This window comes from Peromyscus eremicus, chromosome 2 (genome assembly GCF_949786415.1).
Source record: "Peromyscus eremicus chromosome 2, PerEre_H2_v1, whole genome shotgun sequence".
Lineage (NCBI taxonomy): Eukaryota > Metazoa > Chordata > Mammalia > Rodentia > Cricetidae > Peromyscus > Peromyscus eremicus.
The window spans coordinates 62,469,518-62,482,915 of NC_081417.1; the positions used below are offsets into that span (position 1 = coordinate 62,469,518).

The 13,398-nt window shown below is 48.0% G+C and overlaps 1 protein-coding gene across 4 annotated transcripts in view; it reads right to left on the reverse strand.

Moving 5' to 3' along the window:
* The window catches only part of Fam219a (family with sequence similarity 219 member A), a 53,767-nt gene that overhangs the window by 2,336 nt on the left and 38,033 nt on the right, over nucleotides 1-13,398 (reverse strand). For 2 of the 4 annotated variants that reach the window (XM_059254152.1, XM_059254151.1), the window contains exons 2-4: nucleotides 3,304-3,403; nucleotides 368-470; nucleotides 109-189 (exon numbers count right to left, since the gene is read on the reverse strand). In XM_059254152.1, the coding sequence (XP_059110135.1) occupies nucleotides 109-189; nucleotides 368-470; nucleotides 3,304-3,403 (284 nt within the window). The remainder of the gene's footprint in view (nucleotides 1-108; nucleotides 190-367; nucleotides 471-3,303; nucleotides 3,404-13,398) is intronic. The other 2 variants (XM_059254154.1, XM_059254153.1) reach the window with 1 other exon arrangement.

A 13,398-nucleotide genomic window follows, 5' to 3' on the forward strand; every position in this document is an offset into this window, starting at 1 on the left:
TGAAGAACACCCCACTTCCAGTAATAGGGCAGGTGTGGCCTGTCCAACCCCATCTGTGCTCACAAAGGATCATGGGCTTGCCCAGCTGCCCCCAGGCCCCATACACACCTGTCTGTGTCAAGAGCTACCAGTGGCTTCTCATCAGGGCTCTGGTCAAGCGAGGAGTAGCCTTTATTAGGGACGACCAGCCTGGGTAAAGAATTGGGGAATTGGAGTGCCAGCTGGAGCACACAAACATGGCAGAGGATTTGATGGGGTCCTGTCCCCTCATTTTCCTCCCCCTCCCCCCTGAGTCCCCCTGAGGAGGGAGAGGCTGGAGACCAGGTGCTGGCTGGTGGGGTCTCAGTGGGGCAGGGAGGATGCCTACCTCGTCCGGGCCATGACATTGTTCTTCTTGGGTTGCTGGTTCACAGGGCTGCCTATGCTGCCATTCTTCAGGGAACCCTTCCGGGCCAGCTCCCGCTGCTTCTCTGCAGGAGAACATGGCAAAGAAGCTGTGTCCCGCCCCAGGGCCACCAGGCCTTGCTGCTTGGGGAAGCCTGCCCTGGACCTTTCTTGTGCACATTTACTTCTCTACCTGGCAGAGAGCCCATGGCCCGCCAGGCACCTGATGCTTATGGACATGCATTTGGCCCTGCATAACTTGAGGCGGACTGTGGTGGATGAAAGGAGGAGGCTGAGTCCTGCTTTTGGGAACCACAGTTCCTGTGTCGGGCAGCCAGTGTGTGCTTGATGTCAAGGAAAGGCTAGAGAAGAAGAGATGAACACAGGGGGCTAGAGCAGCCAGGGAGGAATATCTGGAGGAAAGAGGACATTAAGAGGGAAATCATGAGCCAGGCAGTGGTGGCACATGTCTTTAATCACAGCACTTGGGAGACAGAGGCAGATGGTTCTCTGAGTTCGAGGCCAGCCTGGGATACAGAGTAAGTTCTAGGGAGAGTGAGGACTACACAGAGAAACCCTGTCTCAAGCCTGCCCACCCCCCAAAAGAAGTATGTACAAAAACAAATCAAGAAGTGAACACAACTGTGGATGGAATAGAGGGGAGAGGAGGTAAAAAGGTGGAGTTTGGAGAAAGGAGCCATTTATTCAGTTAATTATTCACTCAAACACCAGAATCACCAAGTACTCATCAAGTACTATATCACAGGGATGGAAGGCGTCCAATGGTTATAAACTCAGAGCACACATACACACCCCCAATCTCAGAAAACAAACCTCAGAGCACAAAAGCCTTGACCGGGACTACGGCATTTGGGATGATGTGGAAGGGGAAGGAGCTACCAAGGGGTTCATGGCAAGAGGCCTGGGAAGAGCCTGCAAGCTCTGCTAGGGGTCCAGGGCCTATACTGCACTTATGGAGCTGGACATCTGCTGACCCACTTAGAGGTACAGGACAGCTGTTACTACCAGGAGCTGCCTGGGTTCAGAAGGAGGCAACCACTCTTTCTTACTCATGTTAAGTCAAGCCAAGATCTAGGAAAAGGGCTTGTTCTATGGCAGAAACACAGGGGGAAAGTTGTCTCAGAAAAGAAAGAGCAGCCGGGTGGTGGTGGCGCACGCCTTTAATTCCAGCAATTGGGAGGCAGAGACAGTTGGATCTCTAAGTTTGAGGCCAGCCTGGTCTACAGAGCAAGTCCTGGACATCGAGGGTACACAGAGAAACCCTGTTATGAAAAACACAACACAACAAAACTAACTAACTAAATAAATAAATATGCAAAAAAAAAAAAAAAAAAAAAAAAAAGCAAGAGCATAAGGATGGGAGGGGCCGTTACAGCGCCTGATTCCCACGCCTGCTTCAGCTCTCTCATCCTCTTTACAAGGGGTGTTTCCAGCCTCTCTTCAGCGGGCAGTAACTGCCATTACTACATTTAGCCTCTAGGGGGTGCAATTTGCCTTAAAGTTCTTGGTGATTTTCTTTATCGCAAATGAGACAAATTGTGAATTTTCATGAGCTTTGGTGGTAATATAATGGTGAAGGAAATAAAAATGATATTTTAAAAGCATGCTAAGTTTGTTTGAAATCATGAAAAAATGCAGACAATAAGCTGGCAAGGCTCAGACTATGGACTACTATGCAACCATTTAAAAGAACGAAGTCATTTTCTATAGGGGCTCTGAGACATTATGTAGTGGGAGCGAACACGACTCACAAAATGTATACAATGCAATGCCATTTGTGCTAAAGTACAAAATGAAACTACGAGAACTTGGAATGGTTGCCTCTGGAGAGAGTAGAGAACTTATATGCATTTAAAATACTTTTATTGTTGCATTAAACAATAATAAACAAAACTAGCTGTACTCTGAATAGAATGAATGTCCTAGGAAGACAAACAATTCCATTGAGAGAACTGCTGTTCTGTTTAGAAATCAGCCTGGATGTGGTCTAGAAGGAAAGAGGCAAGGTCTGTTTTATTTGTATTTTTTGAATAGACTGAAAGAACAGGTATTGTGATAGCTGTGGAGGGGAAGCTTGTTAAAGAGATAAGAGGCTCAGTCTTAACTGAGGAAGACCTCAATTTCTGGTGGGCAGCTAGAGCTGTTCTGAGAAAGATGGCTGGGATGATGGAGGAGTTTTAAGGACAGTGATGACCTGTATTCAATGGTCAGCTCTCTCCTGTGTGACATGCTGTAATTTTTCTTCAGGAAATCATTTTTTCAGTGGAAGTCTGCTGTCTCTAGTAGCCTTGGGTCAATGAGATTTGGGTCCATGAAGGGGGGGCAGTTTTCAGCAGAGAAGAGGGTAAGAACTGCAGCCAGGCAGGGGAGCTTTGGGTAGCTGTGGGAGTCAGGTGATTTCAAAACAGGAAATGGACATCAGAATGCACATGGAATCCACCCTACGAGAAAGGTGATGAGATATTGGAAAGGAGAGGGGTTCTGCGGTTCACTAAGAAGGGGTCAATGTCCCCAGAGAGGAGCCATCAGGTCCTGAGACTTGTCCCTTAAACATAGCAGCAGCTGTATCTTTCGGAGGCAGGCTCCTGCTGGTCCTTCTGAGTCCTGTCCTGGGGTTCTGTGCTTTACACACCTGCAGCCACCCTTGAGTACCTGGTGCCTCAAGCCTCAGAGATCTCTCCTAGAGTTCCAGTACTCTGCAGAAAACCATTACTGCCTTCTTTGTCTTGCAAGACATAAGGTGCCCAGGAGTGCCAATGACTTACTTGGAGGTTTAGTCTTGGAATCCGCTAGCCTGAGCTAGCCTGAGCTACTTTAATTGTAGCACCTTGCTGTAAACCCAGCCCGAGAGCACCTTGTTCACTTCCCACATCGCCCTCATCCCCCAGACACACTCACCCAGCTTCACTTGGAGCGGGGATGGTTTGTAATTCATGGCTACTGACTCACCCTCCCGGGCGTCACAGTCTCCGTCTGAGATAGAGGCGGCGGCTGGGTCCTATGGGAGAGAAAGCAGAGAGACAGGGAACTATTAGCATCTGATCCCAGGGGTTGCCCAGAACCTTGAAACAAACCTTCTCATCTGCCCTCTGAGTTTCCGGGAGCATTTACTTCAGCAGCAGGCCAGTATTCAGGGAGAGAGAGGCAGACCCATTTACTATGACCTCAATAGAAAAGCTAAGATGTATGTCCTACCCACATCCAACAAGAGTCTTGTGTAACCCAGGCTGCTCCAGAAAGCCCAAACTTGCCAAAACTCACAAGACTTCCTCTACAAATTCACATATGCACTGTCTGTCTGGCTCTCAGGCTTTTCTATGTATTTCCTAGGAAAAAGGTCTGTCTATGTCCCTCTGAGTTTAAGGGTAGATTAAGGTCAGAGCAGGTCTCCCCTGAGAGAGCCCTTCTTATTCTGGGTGTGGGCTTTCCACCGGAGCATAGTTGACCCACCAACAGCCACAGTCTTAAAAGAAAATTGACTTTCTCCCCTTCCCAGAAGCCATAAACAGCCTATAGTTCCCAGTTAGGGGTGCGGGATCAAGAGCCCCTCTCCACTCCCGCTAGAATATGGACTGCCTGGATCTATGTGGCCTTGTGCAGGTAACCACAGCTGCCGTGTGTTTATGAGTCCAGAAGACACCGTTTTGGTCTGGTCCCCCCTGACCTTTGGCTCTTATAATTTTTCTGCCCCCTCTTCCTCAACTGTCCCTGTGCATTGTGGGGAAGTGACAAAAGGCTCATTTGTGGCTGGGCAGCCCACTGACACTTCTTCGCTGCACTCTGGCTGGTTGTGAGTTTCTGAATTAAGTACCAGCATGACCAATGCACCATGAGTGCTGCCATCTTCAACCAGGGATGGGCGTGGCCAACCTAAGGTACGAGGACTGCAGAGGATCCATGCTGCTTGTTCTGTCCTTGAAGATCCAGAAAGCAGGCAGACAGGCAGATAGAACGCTCTAGGACTGGCCCCAGTATCAGGTCCAGGGATCTGTGTAGCTCCTGGTGACCCATTTAGAATGAAGTGAGGTCTAGAGAAGCGGCTCAGTGTCTGACGTGTGTGCTGTGCAAGCTTGAGGACCTGAGTTCAGATCCCCAGAACCCAGGGAAAGCTAGGAGCACTGAGTGTCCACAGCCCAGTGTTCCTACCATGTGAGATGGAGGCAGAAACAGGGATCTCTAGAAGCTCACAGTCCAGCTAGCCTGGTATATAAAATAAAAATAAAGGGCAGTAGATGACAGGACTGATCCATTCCCAGTTATCCTGACCTTCACACGCACGCATGACAGGAGCACACCTGCTCTCTCACACATGACTGTGCACACACAAACACATCACACACACGAAAATAGAGTAAAAACGAGACAGTGGGCACGAGCACGACTTGTTACTACAGTGAGAAGGAGAATCGAGATGTCTGAGAAGGAAATCCTGACGGTCTGTTCCTGGATGGGCTTGGCTGCCACAGTGGCTTTCAAGTTCCTGTGGGAAGAGCCTGGGCCTCTTTCTCTGCCTCAGTCCCTACCCCTTAGCCATGGTGAGGTGAGAGGGTGACAGGAGCTCTGGGACAGGTGAGGTATAGCAGTACCTGCATCTCGGAAATGTCTGCATCTCGGAAATGTCTGCATCTCGGAAATGCCTGCATCTCAGAAATGCCTGCATCTCAGAAGTACCTGCATCTCGGAAATGCCTGCATCTCAGAAATGCCTGCATCTCAGAAATGCCTGCATCTCAGAAGTGCCTGCATCTCAGAAGTACCTGCATCTCAGAAGTACCTGCATCTCAGAAGTACCTGCATCTCAGAAGTACTTGCATCTCAGAAGTACCTGCATCTCAGAAGCACTCGAATCTCAGATAACTTCCCATGTGGCAAACTGTCCCAATCCTCATTCCCCCAACTCTCAGAGCTCCCTGGGAGACCCCTTTCAAACTGCACCTTGGAGAAGCTGGTCTGCAGTGGCCTTTATCCACACTGAGGCCCCAATGGCCTCTCAGTTGCTACCCATGGGGGAGACAGAGACTTGATGGCTGGGCTCTGACATTACTCTTGGGCCACAGGGTGAGCTCACCCCCAAGACATCCAGAGGGAGGGATTTTCAGATGGGCAATCCTGTAAACATGCTGGTGGCACCATACTAGGGAAGATCTGGTCCATTTCTAGGCTCCCCAGTCACAGTCTTTCATCCTTTCTGTAATCTTTGTTAGGTAGGACACACAGGGCATCCATCTGAAACTGGCTTCCTCAGGATGCTATGCTCCCACGGGCCATCTGATTATTTCTGTGTCTATCCACATCTCTTTGTCTCCTCAGCAGGGCTGCACCCTTCCGACTCCATTTTCTCCTTGAAGAAACCTGATGCCTCCTGCAGCCTGGATTGACATTTTATATGATGACTTCTAAATTGCGGCCTTTTAATCTTGAACCTGCTCCTTGACTCTCTCTACTCTACCTGCTACATGAGTGTTTGGTCTCACTGTTTTTTCCCCTGAGGTTGATTTTAGAGAACACAAACCCCTAGGCAACCTAGGCTGAAGGGTACTGACCCAGCACAGATAGGTGCATCAATTTCTTCTCTGAGGTTGCAGGTGTCAGTGGTTAACATGTGTGGCAGAAAACTCAAGAAGGACAGAACCTAGGACAAGGACTGGGGAGCTGTTGAGCATCTCTGGTTGGTGACCCCATTATGGCTCTCAAGGCCCACTGGCAGTTCCTCCTAGTATTTGATCCTGAGTGAAACCATAGGATCAAAGCCCCAGGCTGAGAAGCTCCACACCAAACTCCTCTATCCAGCAGCTCCTCCATCACTGTCCATGGTAGAAGGCCATTTAAGCGGCGACTACAAAGGTCTTTGGCACAGTGCCATCAAAAGCTGTAGACTTTTTGAGTGTCTTCTCTGAGAAATGCAGGCAGTGCACCATGACCATTGCATAGAGATTAAATGTAAAATATTCATGAACAGAAGTAGCAGAGAGGACTCAGGCAGAAGGAAGTGTCTGGCTCCAAGAATCAGAGAGAATTTAAAATGCCCCCCAAGGACTTCCGACAGGCGTTAGCTAGATCCGGGAACTAGAGTGGGGATTAACAAGATTATTAATAAACACTCAGCAGAGACAGGGCCTGAAATACGTTCCTAACAGCAATCCATGTCTCTACAACCATTCAAACAAATCCTCCAAAGGCTGCAGAGAAGATTAATAGCTCGGGCTATAGGCTAATGGCCAGCACAACATCAACACAGCCAGAGGAAGCAAAAGAGCCAGAAGCATTCTTAGAGTTAGTGTGGTCCAGCAATTTTCATTAACCTGTATTCCCAGAACCCTGTGCTTTGGGTGGGGCTGGAAATGTAAGTGGGGCATATATGTAGGAATGGTAGTTACAGGGTCCTGGGTTCCCTTCAATCAAAGAAAGCCATTGTTAGTTCACTTCTATATTAACCTTTCTGCAAACTTCGGGTTCGCAAAAGTGTTTTGTTGCTTAAGGAAAAACCCACTAACTACAGCCCTGGGAGATGGCTCAGCGGGTGAAGGTGCTTGCCACTAAGGCTGACAATCCCTGGGACCCACAGAGTGGAAGGCGAGAACCAACTCCTGCAAGTTGTTCTCTGACCTCCACATGTGTGCTGTGGCACCTCCCAGCCCTCACAAATAAAAAAATATAATAAGAATAAAATGTTAAAAATCCACTGATTTAATCCAGTCTAGTCTTTTAAAATGCTTTATGGAAAGTACAGAAAACAGCGCTAGTGAGATCCGGGTACCTTTCTGTGCATGTGCGGGTGTACTCACTATGCTTGTGTGCGTAGAGAGGCTGAAGGGTCCATGTTGAGTGGCTGTTCCTATTGCTTCTCACTGAATCTGGAGCTCTGCAATTAGGCTAGACTGGCTGGCCAGTGAGCCCCAGAGATCTGCCTGTCTTCACCACTTTGTTCCCCCAGCACTGGGGTTATAGGCACACACTGTCAGGCTCAGCTTTTACATGGGTATGAGGAATCTGAACTCAGGGACATATGCTTGCACAGCAACCATTTTGTCCAAGAGCCATCTCCGTACCCTCTATCCATTTTTTGTTTTTAAAAATAAGGAAAATTGAACTGGGCATGATAGCATACTTCTTTAATCCCAGCCCTTGGGAGGCAGAGGAAGGCAGATCTCTGAGTCTGGTCTACAGAGCAAGTTCCAGGACAGCGAGTGCTACATAGAAACCTTGTCTCAAAACAACAACAACAACAACACAACAACAAAGAAATAAAACAAAAAACCAAAAACCCAAAACCAAGCCAACCAACCAACCAAACGTAAAAGGAAAACTTGGACTGGGAGATGGCTCAGTAGTTAGGAGCACATGCTGTGCTAGAGGACCTGAGTTCAGCTTCCAGCATTCACATCAGCCAGCTCAAGACCACCTGTAACTCCAGCTCCAAGGGACCCAATGTCTTCTTCTTCCCCCGCCCCATAATACATGAACAAATAAATAAAGGTCACCTGGGCCCTGACAGGAACTAAAGGAACCAATGGCCTTGCTAGAAAGGAAGATGCTGAGGAGAGCCTGACCAAGACTTGGAACAGAGATGGCCCTCTGGGAGGCTGCGCCTCCTGTGGGGCCATACATCAGCCTGCATGCAAACCTCCACATTTGTATACCTTCCCTGGGGCTGTATTAACTCTTCAAGGTCTCAGCTGCCTGGCCTTGTCACAGCTGGGGTAGTATAGCAGATAAAGTAAGCTGGGACCCAGGAGACCTATGGTGAGCTGAATAGATCTGGATGAGCAAAAAGTGGGCATGAGGGAAGAAACTCCGTCTTTAAGGCTCATAGGTAAGAGGGAAGGGCCTGGGAAGTGACAGGAGAGAATGCTTTCCTGGATGATCATCTACAGTCTGCTCCAGAAGAACTCTGGATGGCAAAAACAAAGCACATGAGACTTGTTTCGTAGTTCCTTATGCAGATCCATGAGCCTCTGAAACCCCCAATACCCAGTAGACAGTGTGACTGCCTCCCGACTGTTCACACTATACCTCTCTTCCATGGGAAAGGCTTGGGTGGTGTGACCATGCTCTCAGAGCTAAGCGGCTATCTGATGAAGGGAAGACAACCCACCCAACCCCACCCTTTGCCACACGAACCGAAAGGAGATTGCGGTGGCAAAAGGTATAGGCTATGGGGCTTGTGAGATGGTTTAGCAGGCAAAAGTGCTAGCCAAGAAATTCTGACAACCTGAGTTCAATTCTTGGAACCCACAGTGGAAGGAGGGAACCAGCTCCCAAAAGTTGTCCTCTGACTTCCACATGAATACTATAGCACGTATCTACTCTCTGTCTCTCTGTCTCTGTCTCTATGTCTCTCTGTGTCTGTCTCTGTCACACACACACACACACACACACACACACACACACACACACACAGAACAGACTCTGGAGACACTGTCCCTGGGCTCAGATCCCAGCTCAGTCATTTACTAGTGCTGTACTTTGGTTTCTTCAACTATAAATCGAAATGTACGTCAAAGATGTGTGTGAGGACTTATGTCCCACTATAGTAAATGCTGAGCACCACACCTGCATTAACTACAAAGATGTTATCTGTATAAGCGCAATGTTCTCTGGGAGTGTCCAGTAGCCCACAGCTGCAGCTCTAGTACCACACAGCTATCTGTGGGAAGGACTCTCTCCACAGGGTTGGGGAAGGGATTGACTAGGGAGCATTCTGTCTTCTTCCATCATGCTTACATTTTCCTTATTCATAACAACTCTAGTCTAGGTATCACAGAGATAAACAGACAATAGGCCTATCTCCAAGGGGTGTCCAATAACTGCCAATCAATGTAAAATGACATAAAAAGTAGAAGGAGTTGGGTGTGGTCGCGCACGCCTTTAACCCCAACACTAGGGAGGCAGAAGCAGGCAGATATCTATGAGTTCCAGGCCAGTCTTGTCTACAGAGTGAATTCCAGGCCAACCAGGAGTACATAATGAGACCTTGCCTCAAAAGGCAAAAGGAACAGGACAAAGGGAGAGATGGGGAGTGGCCTCAAAACACTGGCTTGGATTGGCAGTTCCTGGGAAGAACATTTAGGAACATTTGCAAAAGTTCAGAAGCCTGCATCTGGCAGAGCACTTTCCAGAGCAGTCAGTTTTGCTATAGCTGAAGTCTGGAAGGGCAGAAGTAAAGAAGTAAAGTGGGCTCAGATCACAGTGGAAGGTGGGTCTTGACTTTGATTTTTTTCTTAGAAGATAATGGGGGAAACAAAATGTAAGCACAGGAGTAACATGAACATATTTGGGATGAAGAACCCTTTATAGCAGCTATATGGGAGACACATGTCGAGAGAATAAGACTGTGGGTAAAGATAATTTGTGCAAAGGAAAGCCAGCAGGGACCTAAACTAAGAAGCAGAAGACAGAGGTATACTCTGAAGACCAAAGTGTACGAGGAAGTGTCTGTATGCCTCTAGCTTTCTGTCTGGAGTATGCAGAAAAAAATACTAATTACTCAGAAGAGCAGCAGAGGGAGGGCACTGCTGAGGAAAACCAGGTTAGCTCATTTGGAGATATGTTGTGTTTGGGGGTATCTTTTGGGAAACAGATGATATCACCAGTCAGTAGGCTTTGGGGCTCGGGAACTGGGAGAAAGTCTGGTCATGACTGAAGCTTAGGGGAGTATAATCTTCCTGGAGAGAATGGACAGAATGGAAAAGGTAAGAATCTGGGGTGAAGCCTCAAGGAGCAGACATCTCAGGGAACACGTGGAGGAGAGTGAGTTGGAGCAGCAGAATGAGGTAGGAACAGAAGTGGGAAGCTGTAAAGTTTCAAGTGCCCCAAAGAGAAACTTGGTCCACAAGATAAAGATGAAATTTAGAAACAAAGACATCCTAGGCAGCCCTGGACACAGTTTCAGTTGAAGTACAGGAACAGAGACCAGATTACAAGGGGTTTGGAGGGAACAGGACAGTGGGAAGTTGAGGCAGTGGGTAGATATTTCAAGGAGCTGCATGGAAGAAGGAAGAAACAAGAATGGATGACAGCCACGGGAAACTTCAAAGCTGTAGGAGTTCTTTAGGGCTGGGGACACATGGCCACTGTCCTACACTAAAAGGAAAGAGTTAGGTATATAAAAGGAGACTGTCATGGGGCACATCGAGGAGTCTGGAGCAGACAGCTAGACCTTCAACTAGAAGAGGGAGGCTCTTTACAGAAAGGCCAGGGAGGTGCTGATGTGGGGAGATGCAGACAATTCGGGGTCAGAAAGGTCAGCGGAAAGTTGAGGGAGTTCATCCCAAAGGCTTTGTCAGGAAAAGGAAGAGGTGAGCACCCAGGAGTTGGAGAGGGTGCTGGCGGCTGGTGGGAGTGGACAGTCATGCTGATGATACTTCACCTTTCCGCAGCATGATCCAGCCTCGGGGATGAAAGGCGCTCTCCGAGGTGCTGAACAATGCTGCTTATGTTTTGTGTACTGAGAGTGGTTGGTTCAGGTACAGGAAGTACTCAATTTTGGTTTCCCCACAGGGGAACGTAACCTCTGTCTTCATTTCCAAGCAGCAATTCTCAGGAAGAAGGTAACTGAAATGGACTTCGAATGAAGTAAGACGCACACAGCAGCAGCATCTGACCTTTCTTCACAGAGCACATAATGAATTTCCCTCCAGTTTCAGAGGGAGCTGGAGAAGGAGGTTCTGAGCTGGGAATGCTAAATGGATGCCTCTGGAATAGAGTCATGTAACCCTGGGTGAAATCAGAAAGGAAGAGAGACAAAATATCAGGACGTTGTAGTCAGCAAAGATAATGCTGATAAGAAATAGAAAATCAGGGGAGGCCTTGGCTCAGGCCACTCTCTGGCAGGTAGGTATATTGATGGGAGAGGGCCAGCTCTGTCCTTGTCACAATTTGTCCAGAGGGCAGCTCACCAGTTACCTGTGGCTTTAGTACTCTTGCTCAGGTCTATACCTGTCCACCCAAAAACTCTTGGCAGTGTGTAGAACTAGAAATACTAAGGTATGATTAAGAGAGAGAGCTAGCAAAAAACACATTAGCTTCACTAGTGTCCACCCCTGGAGAGAAGCCTTATCTCCTGTTTTTGCTCCATCTCCCCTCCAGAGCCAAGTAACTGGCTGGGACTTCTATCCTCCGGGGACATAGGAAGGTCTTTAGGGACCCCATTTATAGGGAAAGACAGACTTCTCGTGGGTAAGGTCTCCAAAGAAGAGCTGGAGGGAATATCAGGGAGACACAAGGTAGACAATCTCTGATGTTTGGAGCTCTTACAAAGATCAGGGGAACAGAAAGGCTGGAGGCTTACAAAGCCCCAGTCTGGGGTGAGGGCAGAGAGTCCCTGCTCAAGGAGCCTTCTCTTACTAGTTCAACTCCAGTCTCCTGCGTTTTTCCTCTAATAAAACACTCAATTCAAACAAGATCAACACATTGTCCATTCTGTCCAGTGTGGGCACACAACGGCAGGGGAATGCAGGAGGAAGTACACACTACACTTGTGCAGAGCACTTGGGGGTAAAGACACACATGCATTCATGTACACAGGCATGTATTCATGCTCACATGCACTCACAAAGGATTCTCATGTTAGATCTGAGGTCTAGGAACTCAGGTTGTTCATGTAAGTAAGAGTGGGTTTTTTGTTTTGTTTTTGTTTTCTTTTCTTCCTCCCTCACTCCCTCCACCCATCTCTTCCTTCCTTCCTTCCTTCCTTCCTTCCTTCCTTCCTTCCTTCCTTCCTTCCTTCCTTCCTTCCTTCCATGTGCATGGGTGTTTGGCTTGCATCTAATCTATGAACCACATTTGTGCCTGATGTCTGCAGAGGCCAGAAAAGGGCATCGGATTTCCTAGGATTGGAGTTACAGACAGTTGCTGAGTCACTATGTGGGTGCTGAGACTCAAACCCGGGTCCTCTGGAAGAGTAGCCAGTGCTTTTAATCACTGAGCCATCTCTCCAGCCCCAATGCTCAGTTTTTTAAAAATTACCTTTATTTCACCACTTTGAGATAGTGTCTGTTACTAGTCTAGTGTACTGGTCTTTTGTGCCTACTACAGCTGGTAGGCAGCGCTCTGGAGTTTCCTCTTCTTTTCAAGCTGGAAGAGGGCACAGGATGGGCTAATTCTGTGTGCTCCCACCTCTCTGGATATATGCTTGGACCAGACAGAGCCAGCCATGTCCTTGAGAACTGGCAAGTGGGATTAATAGAGAATGCCTGTGGCCAGCGGGAAGGGGAGATGGGAAGAGCTGCCCAGGCCAGGCTCTGGCTCCAGAGCTGCCCTACCCTTGAACACTTCACTGCAAAACCATAGTGTTGGGGTGAGGGGTGTTGCTTTGTGGTAGAGTACTCAGCATGCACAGAGTCCTGAGTTCAATCCTCAATACCACAAATAGGAGGAAAAAGAAAGCCCTAAAGGAATTCTAGTGCCCTTTAGACTAGTCCCTTGTTTTAGGTAAAATAACTCCAGTTGAATTTTGTTTCTATAACCAGAAAGCACAAACTAATATACATGCATAGCACATTCAAAGGAAAACATGGATGGGCTGGACTGCTCAGTGGTCAAGCATGTTTGCTGTTCTTGCAGAAGACCAGAGTTTGGTTCCCGGCACCCACATTCATTGGTGACTCACTAATGTGTGTAACTCCAGCTCCTGGGGATGCAACACCCTCTTCCATCCTCCACAGGCATATGGATGCACGTGTATGCCCATGTACACACACACTAAAAAACCCAAAAGAGAAGCATGGGGTGTCTTCTACTCTGATCACCGTATTACTATTGTTTTACTGAGACAGGCTGCCACCAAACTAGGCTCCTACTTCCGTTTCTGGCAGCAGCACTGTGCCAGGCCTATTCTGTATTTTATCTTATTTTATTTTAGTTATTGGTTTATTCAGACAGGTTCTCACCATGTATCTTAGACTAGCCTGAACCTTACTCTGTAGCCCAGGCTGGCCTCAAACCCATGATCCACTTATGTCTGCCTACAGCATGCTGGAATTACTGGCATGTG